At 51.0% G+C, this 20,374-nt stretch overlaps 1 protein-coding gene across 5 annotated transcripts in view; it reads left to right on the top strand.

Annotated features, from left to right (window-relative positions):
- Positions 1-20,374, top strand: part of DAAM1 (dishevelled associated activator of morphogenesis 1) — a 90,216-nt gene that overhangs the window by 53,423 nt on the left and 16,419 nt on the right. For 4 of the 5 annotated variants that reach the window (XM_042047369.1, XM_042047368.1, XM_042047367.1 and 1 more), the window contains 14 exons: positions 6,520-6,591; positions 7,845-7,939; positions 9,685-10,018; positions 10,455-10,565; positions 10,681-10,784; positions 11,198-11,264; positions 11,609-11,726; positions 11,851-11,989; positions 12,356-12,414; positions 12,747-12,934; positions 13,258-13,563; positions 13,652-13,759; positions 17,907-17,936; positions 19,225-19,328. In XM_042047369.1, the coding sequence (XP_041903303.1) occupies positions 6,520-6,591; positions 7,845-7,939; positions 9,685-10,018; positions 10,455-10,565; positions 10,681-10,784; positions 11,198-11,264; positions 11,609-11,726; positions 11,851-11,989; positions 12,356-12,414; positions 12,747-12,934; positions 13,258-13,563; positions 13,652-13,759; positions 17,907-17,936; positions 19,225-19,328 (1,835 nt within the window). The remainder of the gene's footprint in view (positions 1-6,519; positions 6,592-7,844; positions 7,940-9,684; positions 10,019-10,454; positions 10,566-10,680; positions 10,785-11,197; positions 11,265-11,608; positions 11,727-11,850; positions 11,990-12,355; positions 12,415-12,746; positions 12,935-13,257; positions 13,564-13,651; positions 13,760-17,906; positions 17,937-19,224; positions 19,329-20,374) is intronic. The other variant, XM_042047365.1, reaches the window with a different exon arrangement.

Here is a 20,374-nt window from a genome sequence, read left to right as displayed (position 1 = left end):
ATGGAGACAGCAGGTTTGATCCCAGTGTTGACTCTGCTGGGCCCAGGGGGTTGCACTGCATGAATTCCTCGTGGTCCCACTCCACCTGCATCACCCTGTGTCGCTCAGGGGGCAGAGAGACAAAAAGCATCTCGTGGTGGGGCTGGCGAGTTCCATCAGCAGCAGCCTGAGCAGGAACTAAAGCCTGCACCCGTGCAGTGCTCGGGGCAGGAGAGAGATTTAAAGATTATTGGAGAGACCTTCTTTGAAGTCATCAGCCCCTCTACGGCTGGGATAAAGCAGGGAAATGCAAAGGCGGAGATGCATTAACAGCGGGGTGAAATCTGCTTTTAGAAGTGGTATTTCTGGACGATGACTCGTTTCATACCTCATCCCAAAATATTTCGCTCCCTGCTGGCCCCGCTCTCCAGGAGAGGATATTGCTCGGAAGCACGGGGAGGAAGCAGGAGGGTTTCCAGATTTGCTGTTTCTTTGGCTGTGGGTTTGCCTCTGTGGAAGAGGGTGACTCAGGATGGCCTTTTTCCAGAGGCCACGCTCCAGAGGGAGTTAATGATTAACCCTTCGTGCTTAGTCTGCAGGACCTTTCTAACCACAGGAGATTTGGCTCCTGACAGCCCGTGTGTGTCATGTCAAGCTGTTAAAGCAGCTCAAAGGGTGGTTTTTATGAGCCTCAAAATATGGGTGGGTACAGGGTGTTCGGGCAGATGCTCAGAATAAATAACCAGGTGGGAGGGATGGGTAGTGAAAACCAGCTCGCGTGAACGCAGGGTCTGGCTCTGCCCCTCTCCCTTTGGGTCCAGCTGAGCAGTTCTGAAGCTGGAGTGTAGGAAAAATGGCCCACAGGGATGCCAAGTGATGCTGAGCTCTGTAAGCTTGTGTTGAAAACCCAGTGGCATCACTAACCCTGGGTGCATCACTCTGAGCAGTGTGAAGCAAAGCTTGTAACTAAAATTTCCTCAGGGTCAGATAAAAAGCCAGGATCCCTTCGCATTAGGAAAAGGCCACAGTGGTGATTCTTCAGAGGAGGATGGGGAAATGTGTGATAAATAGGGAAATGAGTGATGTCTCTCCAATAATCCTCTATTTCCCAGCCAGACAGCCTCTTTCCCCTCCAACTGCGCCTTCCACCCACTCCCTCCAGAGAGCTTCGCCTTCCAGCTCACGCTTCCACTTGTCCTGCTCAGTCCTGCAGCTCCTTTGTGGGGCTTGTGTTCCATTCCCTTCATTTAAAAAATGTCAGTTCCCCATATTTTTGCTGCAGTAGCAGAACTAAGAGCACAAGCTGACAAAGATGGCATGCAGGGGAGGGGAGGATAAAATAGCTCGGCGTTTTGCCATGCTCCAGGGTCACCTGGGATGGATGAGAAGGATTTCATGGCCTCTGAGCATCCAGATATACCTGCTGTTATTGCAGCAGCAGTTGAAATACCATCTCAGGTGTCATTTGCTCAGGCTGACCAAGAGAAACTGGCTGTTTGCATGGCTGGGGGTGTTTTTCACTGGGAAATGTTTATAGTTTTTATCTTTCAAGGTAATTCCCTTTTTAGTTCCAATCACAACACACTTTTGTTTAAGCAAGGTTTTTCTCGCTCTCCAGCCAAAAAATGCATCTGTTAGCAATCTTTTTGGATTTTAAAGCGAAGCTTTTCAAACAATGAACCAGCTGACTATGAAAGGCATCTGGTCATGCTATATTTGCTTATGGGGAGCATAATTTTTAAACTCTGGGAAAAGCGTACGAGGGCATGTGTGTATTTGTGGAGAGAGGGTATAGGAAGTGTTAGCATATGGAAAACCAGAGCTGGGCTGGGCTGGGCTGGTTCAGACCCTGAGATCCCAGCTTGGGGAGAGTCTGATGAAATTCCAGCCCTTTGCAGCATGGCTCCCTGGGGAAGCAGCTTTAGTTGAATGATTTAGGTGCTGTTCCAGGGATACCTGGAGGAATGAGGGAGCCCTGGAGGGCTGTGGTGAGTCCAAACCTTGGCCAGCACACACCTGGCAAAGGCTGGGCCATGCTGGTGGAGCTGGGCTGGATTTAAACATCTCATGCAGGCTGCAGACCCCTTGGCTTTAAAACCCATCCATGCCAGAGTCTGCTTCCTCTCTGACCTTGCAAACAGCATCCAGGTGGATCATCCAGAGCAGTCAGGGAGGGAGGGATTGCCCAAATGCAATGGGCTGCCAGCTGCTGCGAGCTTTCCCTTGCTCTGCTGTTATGGAGCAGCAAGGAGGGGCGGGGAACACTGTGCAAAATAAAAGTTGTGTCAGGACAATGTGTAAAAATGAAGGGGGTGTTTCTATTTTTGCAGCAGGTACCAACTGAAGAGGGTTTTTTTAGCCCCTTGCTGTGACTTCCCCGGAGCAAAGTTCTCCTGGGGCAGACTAACCTTGCAGGTAGTGCCAAGAGGGAGGTGAACCATCAAAATCATAGAATTGTTAAGGTTGGAAAGACCTCTAAGATCATTGAATCCAGCCATTAACCCAGTACTGCCATATTCACCCTTAAACCATGGCCCCAAGTGCCACATCAACACCTTTTTGGACTCTTTAGGGATGGTGATTCCACCACTTCCCTGGGCAGTTCCTCACCACATTTTCAGTGAATAATTTTTTCAAAATATCCGACCTAAGCCTCCCCTGGCACAACCTGAGGCCATTTCCTTTAGTCCTATCACGTGTTACCTTGGAGAAAAGCCATGGATGTTGTCACTGAAGGGCTCTCTAGGGCTTTCGTGGAGCTGGCTGCTGTGAGCCAGGCCTTTCCTTCCAACCTCGTAGGATGTAGCTTGGTGTGTTGGACATCAGATGAATGGAGAACTCAGCCAGCCACCATCAATTATCCCAAAGCAGCTCCAGATCCAGTTATCCCAAAGCACCACCATGGGCTGTGAGCGTAGGGAAGCAGGCTGCTGGATCAGATGTGACATCACCTGCAGACTGAGGATCTCAAAGATGTTGCCAGAAGCTTTTTCAGGAAGCAAAGCAGGTGTGACAAAGCCCTGAGGCACATCACAGGTGTCTTTCTCCCCACCACCATGGGGACATGCTGTGAGGTTGCAGTGCTCCCTCCCAGCAGCTGCATTCCTGCGGGTCAGAGCGGCAGGAGATGCATCTTCCAGGCGCAAATAGGTTGAGGCCAGCCTTGAAATTGCTTTGAGCCATCACTGCCTGAGGCCCCACTTCCTCTGTCCAGTGGTCATTTGGAAGAGAAGGAAGTCTGGCTGTGGGAGCTGCTGACACTCCGAGGGGGAGGCATGAAGGCCGTGGAAGTGTCAGCCTTGTAACCAAGACATGACAGGGCTGGGGAGTGTGAAATCTCCCTGGGAAGAGGAAAGGGATGGCTGGAGCTGGCAGATTGGTGACCTTCACTTGGAAAAGCTCCTGTTAATGAGGCATCTTGAGCGGGCACTGCTTTCCCTGCGGTGCTGAGGAGGGGATGGAGCTTGTTTATTGGGTTCACATCAGCACCCCCTGCCCCTGCCACCGTGGAACAAAACAGTGGAGTGGCAGCATCCATCAGCCCCATGCACAGAACTTAGGGTGAAGGGACAGCAGAGCCGGTGACAGGAGAGGGTGACATGGTGACACCACAGCCATAGCTGATGGGATTTGTGTTTTTGCCAGGTCCCTGGAAAGAAGAAGTAGGTGGGGAGAGCAGGTGGAGCAAAGCAGGGGATGGAGCAAGGTTTGCCCTTGGCTGTGCAACTTTGGCATGTCCTAAGTTTTGCAGCAGAGCATGTGCGTGGTGGCACATCAGGGCCTGGAGGACAGTGAGGGATGTTGATGCAAATGTTGTAGAAGAGAAAGGACCTCTTCCCTGCAGTGTGCAATTAAAGCCATCAGTGTGTCTCTAACAGAGCAGCTCAGTCTGGGCTCCAGCAGGGTTCAGATCAGCCCTCACTTCTGTGCTGCTTGAGAGCACACACAGCAAAGACTCAGCCCAGAGAATTAGAAACTGGGAGATGTTCAGTGATGCAGTGGAGCATCCTGGAGATGCTCACGTTGGAGGTACTCAGCTCTGTGTCTGGGTCCTGAAGGCAGGCTGCAAAACCCACATCCCCAAAACCCACTGTGGGTGCTGGGAAAACATCTTACACATTCACCCTTTCAAACCCTGATGCCAGAGAGGTTCCTCCCTCCTCCTGGCACTGAGCAGAGCCTTGTGACTCACTTCCCTCCAGGCTGTCGTTTTGTCAGGAGATTTCTTTACCACCAGGAATACACCAAAGGACACTTATCAGTGTGCTGTAGACCATTAGCCCCAGTAATTACCACTGAGCAACATCCTGCAGCGAGCTGAGGGAAGCCCATGCCCTGATCTTTGCCTGCTTTATTGTGCAGTCCCCCTTTGCTGCTTTCTGACGAGCCTGCCCAGCTGCTCATCGGAATTAATGAGGTTCTGCTGCACTTAATTGAGAGTGCCTTCTAAATTGGGGGTTTCAGGGAGGAAATGCAAGAGCCCGAGGGAGCCCAGCAAAGGGAAATATTTATAATGCACCGCGTTAATTATAAATGAGCAGTTTAGCCAATTTTGTTGTTCAGCCTCCCCTTGGCCCCCCAGAGACCTTTATTTGCTCCACCGCTTCTTTTCAACCCTAAACGAGCAGCAGGTCCAGGTCCCTGCCTGCCTCACAGGTGTTCACAGAACATGGGAAGGTCCTGGGATGTGGGATGACCCAGCCCTGCTGCCTTCCCTCCCCATTCCTCAGCACGGACCTCACTCCCTGCAGACCTTGCCACCCTTCCCAGCTGGTGTCTCTGTTGGGACCACTGGTGGGAAAGAGATGGTCCTTATAAGAGGGGTGGTGGGGAAGACCTTCACTGATTCCTCCAGGAGGTGACAGGGCCACCCATGTTCAAGGCACCCATGAGTGTCCCAGCTCCGCTGTCCCCTGGAGTACATTTGCATGCCGGACTCTGAAGTGGGGCAGGAAAGCTGGGAAAATCAGAATGCCCACAAGCTTTGTGCTGAGCCTTCTCCTGGCAGGACGTGAGGCAGCTTGGAGGAGGGGGTTGGCTCAGGTGCACAGGGCCCAGCTGAGGACCTGAAAGACTCAGTGGCCATGTCAGACAGAATTGACTCTGGGCAGACAGGTGGCCTGAGCCTCAGCCCAGCTGCTTGGCACCTCTGAGGGGTTGTGGGGTCAGGAGGAGTGTTAAAGCAAAGGGCAGAGGTTTCCAGGCCTCTTGTTGCTCTCAGACTTGTTTTGTCCCTACCCTGGAGCCAGGCACAGTGAAAGGAAGGGTCAGGTCTGCAGGCACAGGCTGTGCTGCCCAGGGGTGAACTGAATCTCATCCAAATTACCTGTCCTTGACTCCGCGTGTCCTCGTCTTGGCGCGCTGCAGCTTGGGCAGTTTGGATGCACAAATGTTTCCCACATTTGCCTCTTGAGCCACGGTAAATATTTGGGACTCTGCTCCTTGGGCTCGCTGAAATCAGCTGCAGTTGTCTGCATGCACAGATGTGGGGGCAGAGAGGAGGTTGTCCAGCTCCCACCATCGGTGTAAGATGAGGTTTACAAACATCTCTTAAAGCTAGGGAAGGGGCAGAGCTGTGCATCAAGTCAGGCTGTGATCAGAAGATGGTTACTGATGGAAAATGTCTGGGATTCGTACAGTATTTGTTGACTCTAGCCTAGACCTGTGTGGCATTTCTGCTGTGAAATCCTCTTCTTCTTTTGATGTATGTGTTTTTTAGGAAAATAAAGTGGGGAAAAAGGTTAATTATTAAGTATTCCCTCAAATTCTGCCTACTTACTCCATGCAGCCCCTGGGAATGTGCAGCATTAGTTATCTGAGCTGGGCTCAGAGGTCCTTCAATCATGTCCTACAAGAACAAGGTAGAACCTGAAAACCCCTCATGGGCCCCAACAGATGCAGGGCATCGTAGACCAGTATGGCCAAACAAGGCTCTGCATCATTCAATGTCATAGATCATGGGCCCAGGGGTGACATCCTTTAAGAGGCAACATTGCCAGATGCATGTTCCCTTCTAGTGACTTATGAAGTCCCCAGAGGAATTGTCTGTTATGCCTGGAGTCTCTCTTAGGATGTTGATATGTTGATAAGTCATGGTTCTGCTCCAGGGGTGCAGCCTAGATCATGTCACATTTAAACACTCTTCATTGCTTGTAAACATTTTCCTCCCCAAGCATATTCAAGGCTGTGCAGCCAAAGCTTCAAGGACACTGGAACAAGAGAGATTTGGATGTAAAATTTCAGTGTGGTTTCTTGGAAGCTGGTAATCACAAGACTGATGCGGTATCAGTGGGGCAGCGTTTGGTCACAGGCAGGTGGTGTAATTGTATTTAAAGTATGGCAGTTCAGTAAAACAGGTAACGTTCCCATAGCTGGGGCTTTCAGGGGTGAGCTCAGAATGTAGAAAGTCACACTTCGATTAATATAAAGTAATGCAAGAGCTCAGAGGCACTTCAGAAGCGGTTGGTCATGAAGGGCAGGGGATGTTAATACTATTTCTACTAATCTTCTGGTTTTGTTTCTCTTTCTTATCCCCTTCAGGACCAGGAAGAAAATAAAGGAGCCACCAGCTGGCCAGAGTTCTACATCGATCAGCTGAATTCAATGGCTGCTGTGAGTATTCCCCCAGTGCTCTGGTGCCTGTGAACCCCGTGTGGGGCAGCAGCACAGTGGGGACAGTCTGTCAGCGTTGTTGTGCCTGAGAGGGTGGCAGGTGTTAACAGAGGCAGTCTCATCTGTTAGACCAACAGGTGCAAAGTGGAGATGTTCCTACGGGATCTGGGGCGTTTCATACCGTCACAGAACCATGGATGGCATTTGGGTTGGAAGCGACCTTAAAGAACATGCAGTTCCACCCCCCTGCTGTGGGCAGGGACACCTTCCACCAGACCAGGTTGCTCCAAGCCCCATCCAGCCTGGCGTTGAACACTTGCAGGGATGGGGCAGAGGGATGAGCAGGGGCTGTGAGCCAGGAGGGAGTGTGCTGCTTCCCTCTGGGAGTGCAGGAGCACCCAGTGCTGGCCATGGGCTGCCAGCCAGGCAGAGCCCTGAGCCTGAGCAGAGCTTGTGATCAAAGCCTGCCAGATGCCTGGAGGGTGGCTTTGATCTCCCTGACGTGCTGCTGAAGAGGAGCTGGGTTAAATGCTGGGGTCAGCACAGCTCCTCATGTCTGCTGGACCCTTTCTCTCTGCTTTGGATTAGCCTCAGCTGGTGCTGGCAGAGCTCACCCTGACACCTCTGGGGGCCCAGCGCTGTCGGGTGGTGCAGGAACCACTTGGGGGTTGCTTTAGCTGTAGCTGTACCCCATGCATGCCCAGGGAGCAGGCAGCCCTCCTGCCCTGGTGCAGGAGTCAAATCCCAGCCCCAGCTGGAGAGCAAAGCACAGTGTGGGAGATGCATCCTGTGCACACAGCCACTGTCCCCAGCCCAGATGCACACTGGTGGCTTGCACTGGGAGACTTGGGAATGACAGGGTTAGCTGTTCACCCTGCCCATGGCCTACTCTGGATGCTCTCCAATAGCTCAGTGTCTTTTTTGGATGTCTTTTTTATATTGTGGTGCCCCAAAACTGCCCCCAGGACTCAAGGTGAGGCCACACCAGTGCAGAGCAGAGCAGGAGTCATGTGGGGGCTTGGAGACAGTGGCCTCATCCCCCTGTCCCCAGTCCAGGCTGTCTCCTTGCAGACCACAGAGAGGTTTTCCTCACTGCTCTGTTTCCCAAGTCCTGTGATTGCTGTAGGGATTCCAGACTTCCAGGATGGATTTAGGATCCCCATGGCTTGGCACGGTGGGCGGTGGGCACTGACACTCCTTGGGCACACGTTTTGCAGGGACATCTTCTGACTTCTGCCTTCCTCCTTTCACAGAGAAAATCACTGATCGCCTTGGAAAAAGAAGATGAGGAGGAGAGAAATAAAACAATCGAAAGTTTGAAGACTGCACTGCGGACAAAACCAATGAGGCAATTCCCTTCCCTTTCCTGGCTTTATTGCTGTGGTTGTGGCTTTGGATTTGAGTTCTCTGGCAGAGCAGGGGGTTAAATAGAAATGTAAATGGGAGCTGTACAGGGTGAGGAAGGCCAGGACTCCGAGGCACAAATTGCTTTTTTTTTGTTTCACCAACTGCTTTTTTTTTGTCCCATTTTGTCATTTTGTTCCCTTTTCTTGGTCCTTTTAGTGACCAAGAGCCACCAGGACTTTCCTGTCTAGACAAATCAGGCAGCTTCTTTATTTTTTCCAAATTTTCCTTTGTTCTTACTGGAACAGAAGGTAAGAATTCCTTACAGATTGATTTTTTTTCCCAAGAAAACGACAATTTTTATTGGTCAGCCAGGCCCTTTGTTTTAACTTCAGCTCCTCTTGCACTTTATAAGGGAATAAAGTCACATGAATCTTCAGGCTTTTATGAAATGAAAAGAACTTTTGATGGGGAGGATAAAGGAAGGCTGGGACTTCTTTCTGAATGTGTAGCTTTTCCTAATTTCGTTTTCTCTGGAGTCTGCGTGCACACACTGAGATGCCTCAGGTTGACATCTTCTGATGGGAACATCTTCCAGTAGGAAATACCTGACCTGTTTTGGTTATGGAAGAAACAAATTTACTATTGCTTGCAAATACTTTTCCCTCTTCCACCTGTGGTGATGGTACTTGGTAAGAAATTCACAGGGTCGAGGATGAGCACCTGATTCCTGTGACACCTGGACCTTGTGGCTGGTGGCCATCCATGAAACGTTGCAAAGTCCTTGAAAACTGGGGTTTGAGTGTTTTTGGAGGGATGCAGCAGGCTCTGTAGAAAATTTTACCTGTTGGACCTATTTTTGCCCCCAGGGAGGTGAACACTTAACTTTGCTATTGACTTTGGCTGGAAGAAGAGCAGGCTTTGAAGCAGACAAAGCAGTTTTCCCCAAGCCTGCAATTAGCCCTTTTGTTGCTGCCCATCAGCATGGCTTGTTTCGAATTAAAATTATCCCAGTGCTGGGATGTTCTTGGCTCGTTTGCTTTCCGAGCCCGTGCCTTTTGCCAAACCAGAGGACACCCAGCCTGGATGGCACTGGGCAGGGGGGCCCTAAAATGCCTCAGCAGTGTGCAGTGTTTTGTCTGCCTGCTCTGGTGAATCTGCCTGGGGCGCTGCCATGTGTTTGCTGTCTGCTTTCTGCTCAGTGGTATTGTAAGTCATCATAAAAATTAAAAATCCCTTAAAATTGGGGAGATGTGCCTAAAGGAGGAGAAGAGTGTGGATGGTGAGGCAGGAGAGGTAGCAGAAGGCAGAAAGGCTGACATTGAGGTGTCTGCAGCTGATGAGGAGGTGACTTAAGAGTCTGGGATCTTCTTCCAGTCCAAAACTGGTCTTGGGTGAGTGGGATTTAAGACTCAGGGTTGTATTTTTTGCAGTGTGACTGCAAACTTCCAATCTCCATCCTGGGACTTGTGTTGATGGCTGGATTACCTGGTCCTCTTCCAAATATCCTCACTCTGGACAACCTTGTGCAGATGACTCCTGGTTGCTTATGCTATCAGGCACCAGTTAAATTGATTTTTATAACCCCATCCCTGTGTCTGAGCCCAGGAGTTCTTCAGGCTTCCTGGTGTCCAATAAAAAGTATATAAGAAGGTTCTGGGTTTACATCAACAAACAAGTTAGGCCTGTTTGTGGGTAAGACAGTCCTTTAGCCTTTTGTTTTGAAGTTAAAACCCCTCTTCCTGGCAGGTTTGTGACCCGGTTCATCGACCTGGATGGCTTATCGTGTATCCTCAACTTTCTGAAAAGCATGGACTATGAGACAGCAGAGTCTCGAATACATACCTCGCTCATTGGATGTATAAAAGCACTAATGAACAACTCCCTGGGCCGGGCCCACGTCCTGGCCCACCTGGAGAGCATTAACGTAATCGCTCAGAGTCTGAGCACGGAGAACATTAAGACAAAGGTGGCAGTGCTGGAAATCATGGGCGCCGTGTGCCTGGTTCCCGGGGGCCACAAAAAGGTACTGGAGGCGATGCTGCACTACCAGAAATACGCCAGCGAAAGGACTCGTTTTCAGGTGGGTGTGTCTCCACTCACCCCTCAGCCCCTGAAATTCAGCATTCCTGTCCCTTTCTCCCCCTGAATATCTAAATGGCTGCTTGCAAATGTTTTGTTATGGCTGCTTGCGAGTCCAGAAATCCGGAATTAGCCCAGAACCGTGTCTGATGAGATCTGCAGCCAAGCGAAGAGGGAGGAAACAGTTACTCAAGGCAACACCAACCAAAAAAAAATCAGCTTGCTTGTGCAGGGTCACTGGGATCACAGCTCTGCAAGGCTGCAGCATACCTGGATGGGCTGATGTTAGCCCAAGTGGGTGCTGGGGTGGCCAGCAGCTGATGGTGCATCACCAGCTATGGGAGCATCGTGAGGAGTTGTTCCTGTGTGTGTTCCCTGGCTGTTTTTGCAGCACTGGGGCTGTCACGGGGCTTTAACTGACACCGTGTGTTTGGCAGACGCTGATCAACGACTTGGACAAGAGCACGGGCCGGTACCGAGATGAAGTGAGCCTCAAGACAGCCATCATGTCCTTCATCAATGCCGTCCTGAGTCAGGGGGCAGGCGTGGTGAGCGCCGGGGCTCTGGGAGAGGGAGGCCTTGGGGTGTGATTGGGGTGCTCTTATTTCAGTGAACTTTCTGAGGATGTGCATCTTGTGCTGAGCCCACAACTGTCCCTTGCAGGAAAGCCTGGATTTCAGACTCCATCTGAGATACGAGTTCCTCATGCTCGGGATCCAGCCAGTCATTGATAAGTTAAGACAACATGAAAATTCAACCCTTGACCGGTGAGTAGTGACTCCCAGCCCACTTGGGGTTTTTGTTTGGTGCCCTTGCTTCTGGTTTTGGCATTTGGGGAAAGCACATGGCTCTAGAGTCACACCTCTTACAGAAATTCCCTGCTGTCTCCAGAGACGGAACAAAATATTCCAGCGTGGTTTTGCTGCATTCTGATGTAGGGTTGAGCTGGGAACGATGTGCCATCAGGGGTCCGGGGATGCTGTCAGCCCTCATCCACCTCTTCTCATCCCAAAAGGCTCCTTGGACATGCTGTAATGACTAGGAGGTCGAGGCTGAAGGTTCAGCTGGTGTTTCAAGCCCTGCCAGCCTCTGGGCTGCTGACAGATCAGGTGTCTATAATTTATTAATTGCCACTTTTGTATCTGCTTTTGACAGTATTTTTTTTCCTTTCTTTCCTCAGGCACTTAGATTTCTTCGAAATGCTTAGAAATGAAGATGAGCTGGAGTTTGCCAAAAGATTCGAGCTGGTGAGTACGAATGCCCCTGATGCAGACACTGGCACTCAATGTCACAGTTAGTTTTAAAAACACCTGTGTGCCCTGGGACAAAGAGTGGTATTCTGGATAAAATGTGGATGTTGGAAATCTTTCCTGTTGCCCTGCTCTTTTGCAACATCTGTCCTAGAGCCTGCTTTAGCCCTTCTGTCCTCCGGCTGCCCAACAGCTCTGTTTGCCCCTCGCAGGGCAGTGGGGCTGATCTGTCCATCAGTTTTGGGGTGGGGGTGACTCGTAGGGTCTGAAGCTGAGACTCGGGGAACAGGAGATGCTATTGTGGGTGCAGTGGCCTGACCTTGCCTGGCTCCTGTCCACAGGTCCACATCGACACCAAAAGTGCAACTCAGATGTTTGAGCTGACGAGGAAGAGGCTGACGCACAGCGAGGCGTACCCGCACTTTATGTCCATCCTGCATCACTGTCTCCAGATGCCTTGTGAGTCCCAGGAGAGACCAGGAAACCCATGGCTTGCTGGAGGCTTGGCAGCCCAGCTCTCCTGCCCAGGGGCGTCACAACCTCCCCTTTGCTCACGTCAGTCTCTCCCCTTCCTTCCCTGCAGATAAAAGAAGCGGCAACACTGTCCAGTACTGGCTGCTGCTCGACAGGATCGTGCAGCAGATCGTCATCCAGAGTGACAAAGGGCAGGACCCCGACGCCACTCCCCTGGAAAACTTCAACATTAAAAATGTTGTACGAATGTAAGCGCTCGAGTGTGACTGTTCCTTACTTGTCGCTGTCACACAGTGATGTTCCTTCTCCTCAGCTGGACACAAGCCAGCATCCCTGGAGCTGTTGACTTGCCAGGACTCACTCACCCCACCTTATAAATTAAGCCCGTCCTTTTCATTAGACAGCACTTGCAGACAATACTTGAGATTTAGGAGTTTTTGCATGTTCCCTGATAAATTTTACGTAACCCTGCTGGAGGGAGACACAGCAGAGCTGTTAGGTGTACCAGTTTGGGAACCTTAAATCCCACTTGCTCAGTCATGTTTCTTGCTGGTGATGGTCTCTTATTTGCTGTAGTAGGATTGTCTCACGTGCTACATCCCTTTTCCTTTTAGGTTAGTCAATGAAAATGAAGTGAAACAGTGGAAAGAGCAAGCAGAGAAAATGAGAAAAGGTGAGTCATGGAGAAATATACAGTGTCAACTTTAACCTTGGCTTAAAAGTTAACATACACATGTATTTATGTATTTATTTATACATGTATCTGCAGCCTTTATTGAGGGGCTGAGATAGTATCATGCCATGGGGCTGACATGGGAAGTGGGCAAAGCAAATACTACTTCTTTCATGGAGAGGCTCCAAATGGGGTATTACAGCACAGCACAGGCTCCCTTTTGTCAGCTGCAGTTTCTCTGCAGGGCAGCGTTGGGTTTAGCCCCACCACGGGCTGCCGTTGGCAAAAAGGAGTGCTTGTCACCCAAAAGTGGTCTCCTGGGGCTGTTTCAGAGCACACAGAGCTTCAGCAGAAGCTGGAGAAGAAGGAGCGGGAGTGTGATGCCAAGGCCCAGGAGAAGGAGGAGATGATGCAGACGCTGAACAAGATGAAGGAGAAGCTGGAGAAGGAGTCCAGCGAGCACAAGCAGGTCAAGCAGCAAGTGGCAGATCTCACAGCACAGCTCCACGAGATGAGCAGGGTGAGACCTCGAACCTGCTCCCTGGTGTGGGCCTGGTCCCAAACCCCCTGCAAATGCTGTGGGGTGATTTCAGGAGGCTGAGCTGCATGGGGAGGGGTGAGAAAGAGGCTTGTTGGGAGAGCCACCAAGATGTCTGACCCTTATGATGGGATGATTTTGTCTTTTCACTTGCATTGAACCTCAGTCAGGAATGCTGACGCTTTTGCATGCTCCCTTTGTTTCCTAAATTTTAACTAAGAAAATTAAAAGTGAGCATGGGGATGTTTCTTAGGTGGTGTCCCCCAACTCCATATGACCAGTCCCCATTCCTCTTTCTCTCCCAGAGGGCGATCTGTGCTGCCAGCCCTGGAGGACCTCCCATGCCACCAGGAGCACCTGGTGGCCCTTCACCTTCTCCAACTCCCGGATCTCTTCTTCCCCCTCCACCACCCCCACCGCTCCCAGGGGTATGTCCGCCACCGCCTCCCCCACCACCTCCTCCAGGTGGTCCCCCACCTCCCCCTGGCCCCCCACCCCTGGGTGGAATGGTGCCTCCCCTTGGAGCACCTCTGGGCATGACCTTCAAGAAGAAGAGCATCCCTCAGCCGACGAACGCCCTCAAGTCTTTCAACTGGTCCAAGCTTCCAGAGGTAAGCTGGGCAATAATTTGGGCAGTGAGACTAGAGGTGCTGTAAGGGCAGGAGACCCCCAACCTGCAGTGCTCCCACTATCTTGCAGAACAAGCTGGCAGGCACTGTGTGGACCAAGATAGATGACACAAAAGTGTTCAAAATCCTGGACCTCGAAGACCTGGAAAGGACATTCTCCGCCTACCAAAGACAGCAGGTAACAGCTGGCCCAAGGTGGGCACACCTGGGGACCTGGGCAAGGTGCCACCATTATGGGATCACGTGGTTTCACGTGTGGTCCCAAAACACATCTCCCATCATTATTTCATACCAAAGCTGTGTTTGCCACATCGACTTCATCTGCTTTATCCTCTCATGCACATGCCAGAGCCTTTGCGTTGAGGCAGCCATTCATGGCTCACTGTGCCTGGTTCCACCCCTGCCCACACACCTGCCCATGTGTACCATGAAGATGGATCACCAAGAAAACACACAAAAAAAACCAAGGGACAGGGAATGTTATGAAAATAACCCCCAGATGTGGCCACAGTTGGGCAATATTTTTGGATTGCTCTTAACAGCAACTGCTTCATGTGTCTGTATTGGGTGGAAAATTTCTATCCCTTTCTGGCCAGGAAGGACTAAGTTTTGCCCACATCTACCATGGGTGGGTCTCTTCTTTTATTTTTGTAGTGAGCCAAGAGCAAAATGTGAGCTTTGAACAAAAATCCCAAACCAAAATAATGTCATTGCAGGCAAAAGTCTCTGCTTTTTAATCTCCTGCTCAAGCAATATAGCCCCAGTTCAGAAGGCATCAAAGCACACGAGGAAAATTAGACACTTATTTTACCCCAGGCAAGATAAAAATGGGCAAAAGCAATGAGTTTTTCGAGAAGGCAGGAGAAGAAGCAAGGAGAAAGGCTGAAAAAGGATGTTCACCTGCTGAACACCTGGCTGTGTTCCTGGGAGAACAGCTTGTCTCCTTCGTGCCAGGGTCAGTCAGAGGAACGGTGCCGGGAAGGAGTGGACCAGACCCATAAGCTCATTAGGCAGCGTGAGAGTTTAATCTCTTCCAGAGGCTAATTGAGGGAAAGATCAGGGTGAATTAGAGTAGGGCAGATATCAAGAGTAACCCACCAGAAGTACGTGCTGCTCCAGTGTTTTGGAAATAGGTGACCACAGCAATGTCTCTTTCCCCTGGGATTTTTGGAGCTTGACTCATGCTTACTGGCGGGCATGTCTGAGGACAAGGGATGGAAATGGAAGAGAAGCAAGAATAGAAACCTGAGTGTGGGCAGGACGGTTTGCCCTCGGGCTTGCCTGCCCGAGCCCATGAGTCACCTGGTGTGATGCGGATTATTGCCAAGCAGGAATTTAAAAATAATTTGGCTTGGCTGAGGTCCTGCTGGGTGAAGTGGATGGTTAGGTTTGGGGCCAGGAGGAACAGGGAGGTGGCACAAGGAGAGCTGTGACACGGGCTTACACCCCAGATGGGATGAGGACCAAAAGGGAGCTGAATGTAGGAGGCAGGATCTGGGGTGGGACTGGCAGAAGATGCTGCAAGAGCGTCTGGAAGGCAGATGGGAAAGACAAGGCAAAGTCCCAGCTGTGAGGTGCTGCTGGGGCTGGAGCTGCCCTTGGGGACATGATGCACAAGTTCCTTGTGGTTCACCTAGGCTTCATTTTGTGTGAGTGGAGCCATGGGACACATCTCCCTGGACCTGAGGGATGTGGTTATCTACCTTGAAGTCCCCAGAGTGCTCCCAGCCTTAGTCCCAGGATGGAGAGGGGATGCATGGCTCTGCAGCCAGCAGCAGTGCACACACCAGCATGTGGGGTTAGATGTGCTCCATGAGATAAAGTGAAATGTTCCAGGCTGGATGGGGCTCTGAGCAGCCTGGTCTGGTAGAACGTTCCCTGCCCATGGCAGGGGGGTTGGACTAGATGGTCTTTAAAGTCCCTTCAGCCCAAGCCATTCATTCTGTGGTTCTGTAACCCATGCAAACCACGGGGCACTGTGCATGGTGGGGGGCAGGGGGAGTGAACAGCCTGTCCCTGAGGCACAGTGAACTAATAATGTTTTAATAACTCACAGCATTTCCAAGCTCTAGCAAAACTTGGTTCCTGTCATGAAGAAGCAGGGGAGGAGCAGGGTTTTCTCCTCCCTGTTCCTTGCCTTGAGCCACTTGCTCAGAGATCATGCCTCTCACTTGTCCTGAGTCACAATATCCACAGGACATGGGGTGTCAGGGGCTGCCTGTCTGCCCATGCCCCCAAACAAACCAGGGCTCTGAAAACGCATGGTCAAGCGGTGCCACCCCTGTGGCCAGCGCCCCAGCAGGGCTTGGGGAAAGCAGGCAGAGGTGTGTGCAGTGCACAGAGCTCTCTGACCCTCCCCAGGTGGCTGTTGTGGGGCTGCCTTTGCTGGGATTTGTCTGGTTTTGTTGCCAGAGTGCCTGGGAATCCCTGAGTGCTGCACAGACCCGAGGCTTAAGGATGTACTTAAGTTTAAGCATCTCTTTAAATGTTTTTCCCACATCACAGGCTGGGATGTAAATGCAGGCTATTAAGTGAGCTTTGCAGCTTTTGGGAAAGGCCCTTTCCATGCAGGGAGGACAGGAACCCTCTGGGCTTCCTGGGGCTCAGCCTGGGAGCATCCCTGCCTCACAATTGGTGAAGCTGTTAGGAGAGCCTGTATCCTCCCTGCTGAGGCTCTGCAGATGTCCCTGTCCCCAAGAGAAGGTCTCAGCCCTGCAGCTGTACAGAATACCAGTTATTTACAGAAAAGCCAACAGGAGCTGCTGAGTTTTTGGCTGTGGCTTGAGGACTGGTGGGAGCTGTGTAAGGGTGTGCATGTAATGATGGAGAAAGGCGAGTCCAGGGCCATCAGGGCTTAAACTACACAGGGGTTTGTGCCTCTGCCAGGGATGTCTTGAGAGTCTTCAGGGGGGTAGAGGCTGGGAGTGATGTTGATAAGTAGCAGTGACACAGCTAGGGCAGTCCTGGCAGGTCCTGCAGCGGTGAGTGATGTAAAAGAGTCAGGGCCAAGTGGAAAAAATATGTGTTGTTGAACCAGGGGCTTAGCAGTGAGCTGGGAAAGAATTCATCTCCCAAAAAAGGATGAAGGAAGTAAAGCCTCCAGCTCCTCCATGCAAGGGAGAGTGACCTGCACAGGGGCCAGGGACAGCAGGGCTGGGAATTGTTTGTGGGAATGCTGAGAGCACATTTAAAGCTGCTCCTCCTTAGACCATCCTGCAGCAGAGGCTGGATCACGGTTCCTGTGAGGGAAAGGGTCAGGGATGAGGCTGGTTTGAGGCAGAGAGGGAAGCTTTTTCTAGTGAACCCTTTCTCTACCTTAATGCATGAGGAGCCCTCCCTCTCCTAGAGCAGGGCACTGCAAAGAAAGCCACCACGTCCTTCTCCTCTCCAGCAGCCTGGGGCAACTCTGAGCATTGCGGGGTGGGTCTGAGGGTTGAAATGGAAGGAAGACCTCCTAATTAGGGACCAGTTAAACAAAAACAAAGATACCAGTTGCAGCTTGTGGGTATGCTTTGTGCCTGTCCCACAAAGGAGACTGCTGGAAAGAGGTTGATTAATGAAACCCTGATCCTTAGCCTTAACTGAACCAGAGACTTTTAGCAACAAGACTCTTGATCAGCACAGCTCAGCCGAGGGAATGAGGAAAGAAAATCCCCGTGTGTGTGTGCACACGTGTGTGGTGCCAGCTTTACTGCAGCTGCTTCCAGTCTGGTGGGGGGAGCCCAGCAGGACAACGGGGTCTTGGGAGGAGCATGGTGCTGGTGGGGCATTAGGGTGGCATTTGGCCAGGCTGCTGAGCTGGGAGAAGCAGGGAGGAGGAGAGTGAGAACTCGAGGGAAGTGTGTTGCCATGGCAAATGGTAAAGCTTTGCTGCATCCAGATTTGCTCCAGGATGAGCCTCTCGTTGCTTCCACTTGAAAGCCCTGTTTTTCCTGGCAGTCGCATTGGCATTTCAGTCCCTCAGATGTGCAAGAACCAGCAATTTTCCTCCTGGCACGGCAGGCTGAGCAGTGCTGTGCCTTTGGGCCAGTGGCAGGGCTTGGCCAGCATCCTCCCACCTCATCCTGTGTTGCCTCCTCACCTCTGTGCACAATGTACCTTGGCCTGATCCATTCACGGAGCCACCTCTTCCATCAGCTCTCCCCTTCTGCACATCCTGTAATCCACATTTTCACCTGCATCCCCCCTATTTTGGCACTGGCACCCCCAAGCCCCCCATACTGCATGTTTCCCTTCTCTGTGCTTCGACTCCCTCTGGTTCTGCCAAGATCACTGAACTGCATGTGTTTTTACTGCCTTTTTCCATGCTTCTGCTATGGCTGTAGGACTTCTTTGTGAATGGTAGCTCCAGACAGGTAAGTGAGCACCTGCAGGAGTGTGGCCTGGGCAGGGTGAGCATGGGGCTGGGGACAGGGACACAGGGGCACGTGGGTGCTTCTGAGGGGGGTTAATCAAATGGGATTGAATCAGAGAGGTGCAAAGATCACCAGAAGGAGCAGCTTGAAAGTTGATGCTGGGGAGCCTCTCTGCCCTCTCTGCTGTCTGGTCTGAGGTCAAAGCCAATTTCTGAGTCCAGGAGCTGGATTATTAGATAGAGCTGAGCACAGAGGAGCCCCTGCAGCATTTTTTGTTTTCAAAAGATGGAAATAAACTCACGAGTTGAAGCTCTCTGCTTGGTTAGAGCAGGCAAGGCACAGCAAGAGGCAGCTGGTGGTGACTTGAGGCTCACTTTCCATCACCTGCTTCTCTTCCCACTTCTCATATCTGTGGGTCTTCTTCATTCAAAAAAGAAAATTAATAAAAAATGGTAATTTCAGTGCTCAGTCTCAGCCCTTGCAGTGCCAGGTCTCCTACGCTCATGGACGTTTAGTGTGGATCTGTAACGTTCAGGACCTTGCAGCTCTAGATTGTGTTCCTTCCAGAAGGATTAAATAGCCAGCTTTTAATTGATTAACCTTACTAAAATATGCAATATGGTAAATTAAAACCTGGGGCAACATGAACTCCTTGGGCAGCCCTGCAAAACTGCTGTTATGTAGATCTGCCCATTTCCCCACAACCACAGTATTGCTACTCATTGGAAGGCAATGGATTTAAGCTGCTTAGGACATACAGGTGCTTATGCCCCACCAATTCCTGCTTTCAAATCCCTTATTTTGAGAGAATTTCAGTGAAAAAGCTGCCGGTTGTTTTTGCAAGTCTGATAGCCTGGATTGGTTAGCTGGCTTGGGAGGACTGATGCATGAAGGGTAATTACAGATGTTTGGAGCAGGGGTGAGGAACAAGAGCGATGCTGAGTGTGTGCAGCAGCCCGTAATGAAATATTCCATGCGAGGATTTAATGAAGTATGTATGCTGAGAAAGCCCACCTTTATTTATTCAGCAGCGCCCGTGTGTTTGCAGATTTTTAAATCTTCCCTGTCTGAGAAAATATTTACATTTCTAACCAGTGGCTTCAGAGCCAGCTCTGGTTTATGAAATGACTTACTGTGTTTGGGTTACAGGCGAGGGGCTTCACCCGTGGTGACGCTCCTGATTAATGGGGGCCCGCTGTGTATCACGCTGCTGTGTGCTGAGAGTACTAAATGTCCTTGCTGCTCCATGGCTCTTCTCCAGGATTTTCTTCTTACTGTTTTCTCGTAGAAGGAAGATGCCATCGATGACACTTTGAGTTCCCGGCACAAAGTCAAGGAGCTTTCTGTCATAGACGGCCGGAGAGCTCAGAATTGCAATATCCTCCTCTCCAGGTATGGTTAATGCCTTGTTGCCCTCTGGGACTGGGGGGATGCTCTATACCTTGCCCTGGGCTGCCCTGAGTGTGCTCCTCATCCCTGGAGCAGGGGGTTGATGACAGGAACCAGTGCAGCAGGAGAGCCAGTGACACCTGAACCCAGCTATAGCCTTACATCCTCCTGGTGGGGTGACCTGGAGCGGGGGCAATGCCACGTGGTGTCCCTGGAAAGCCCCCGAGGGGCTGGGATATCCAGTGAACCTTCACAGGAGGTGGAAGGGGGATTGATTTCACCTCTTATCTTTCTTATCTTCTGGGTTTTGTTTGCTCTTTGCTGGTGGTTGAAGAGGGTCTCTCTGGGCTAGGGAAGTGCTGGGTATCAGCAGGGTGCAGAGAGCAGCAGTAGTTCGGCCAGGACCTTGCTGCCCACATCTGAATTTCAGGAAGGGAATGTCCCTCTCTTACAGCTGCCCTGCTGGTCTGACAGCCTCCCTCACACCCCTCACCAGGCAGGCTCAGCACTGCTACCAGCAATTTAATCTGATCTCCAGATTGCTGCCGAAAGGATAAAAAGGGCTTTTTTTTTTTTTTTGGCAAGATGAACTACACCAATAAGACTGAATCCTAAGAAAAGGAAACCAGGTTGCAGTGGTCTGAAAGGATAAGCCATCAGTGTAGCTACTTGGGAAAAAACACCCAAATAGCAGCAGAAAATGCCACTTGTTTCTGACTCACCCAGCAAAAAAAAAAAAAGTTCCAACAGAAGTAAAATTTAAAAATATTCACTCTACTGTCTGTCTGGAGGCACAGAAGCTTCTGTGCCACCCAGGACTGGCCAGGATGGAGCAGCATCACTGGCAGGTTGGGTTTGCAGCCGCAGTACCTGAATTTGGTGTTTTCCCAGACCATGGATTCCATCTGATTCTTCAGGGTAGATGGTGCCTTGTCTGGGCAGCCCAGCTGATTTCCTTCCCTAGAAAGCTTGGAGAGGCTGATGTCTGCAAAAAAACCCCTCTGGGTGGGTAACTCTGCCCCTGGTGCTTCTCCCAGAGGTGGTTGGCA

Source organism: Corvus kubaryi, unplaced genomic scaffold, assembly GCF_017639235.1.
Source record: "Corvus kubaryi isolate FWS band 111438036 unplaced genomic scaffold, C.kubaryi_AGA036_p1.0 66, whole genome shotgun sequence".
Lineage (NCBI taxonomy): Eukaryota > Metazoa > Chordata > Aves > Passeriformes > Corvidae > Corvus > Corvus kubaryi.
This window is presented reverse-complemented; position numbering and strand designations above follow the sequence as displayed.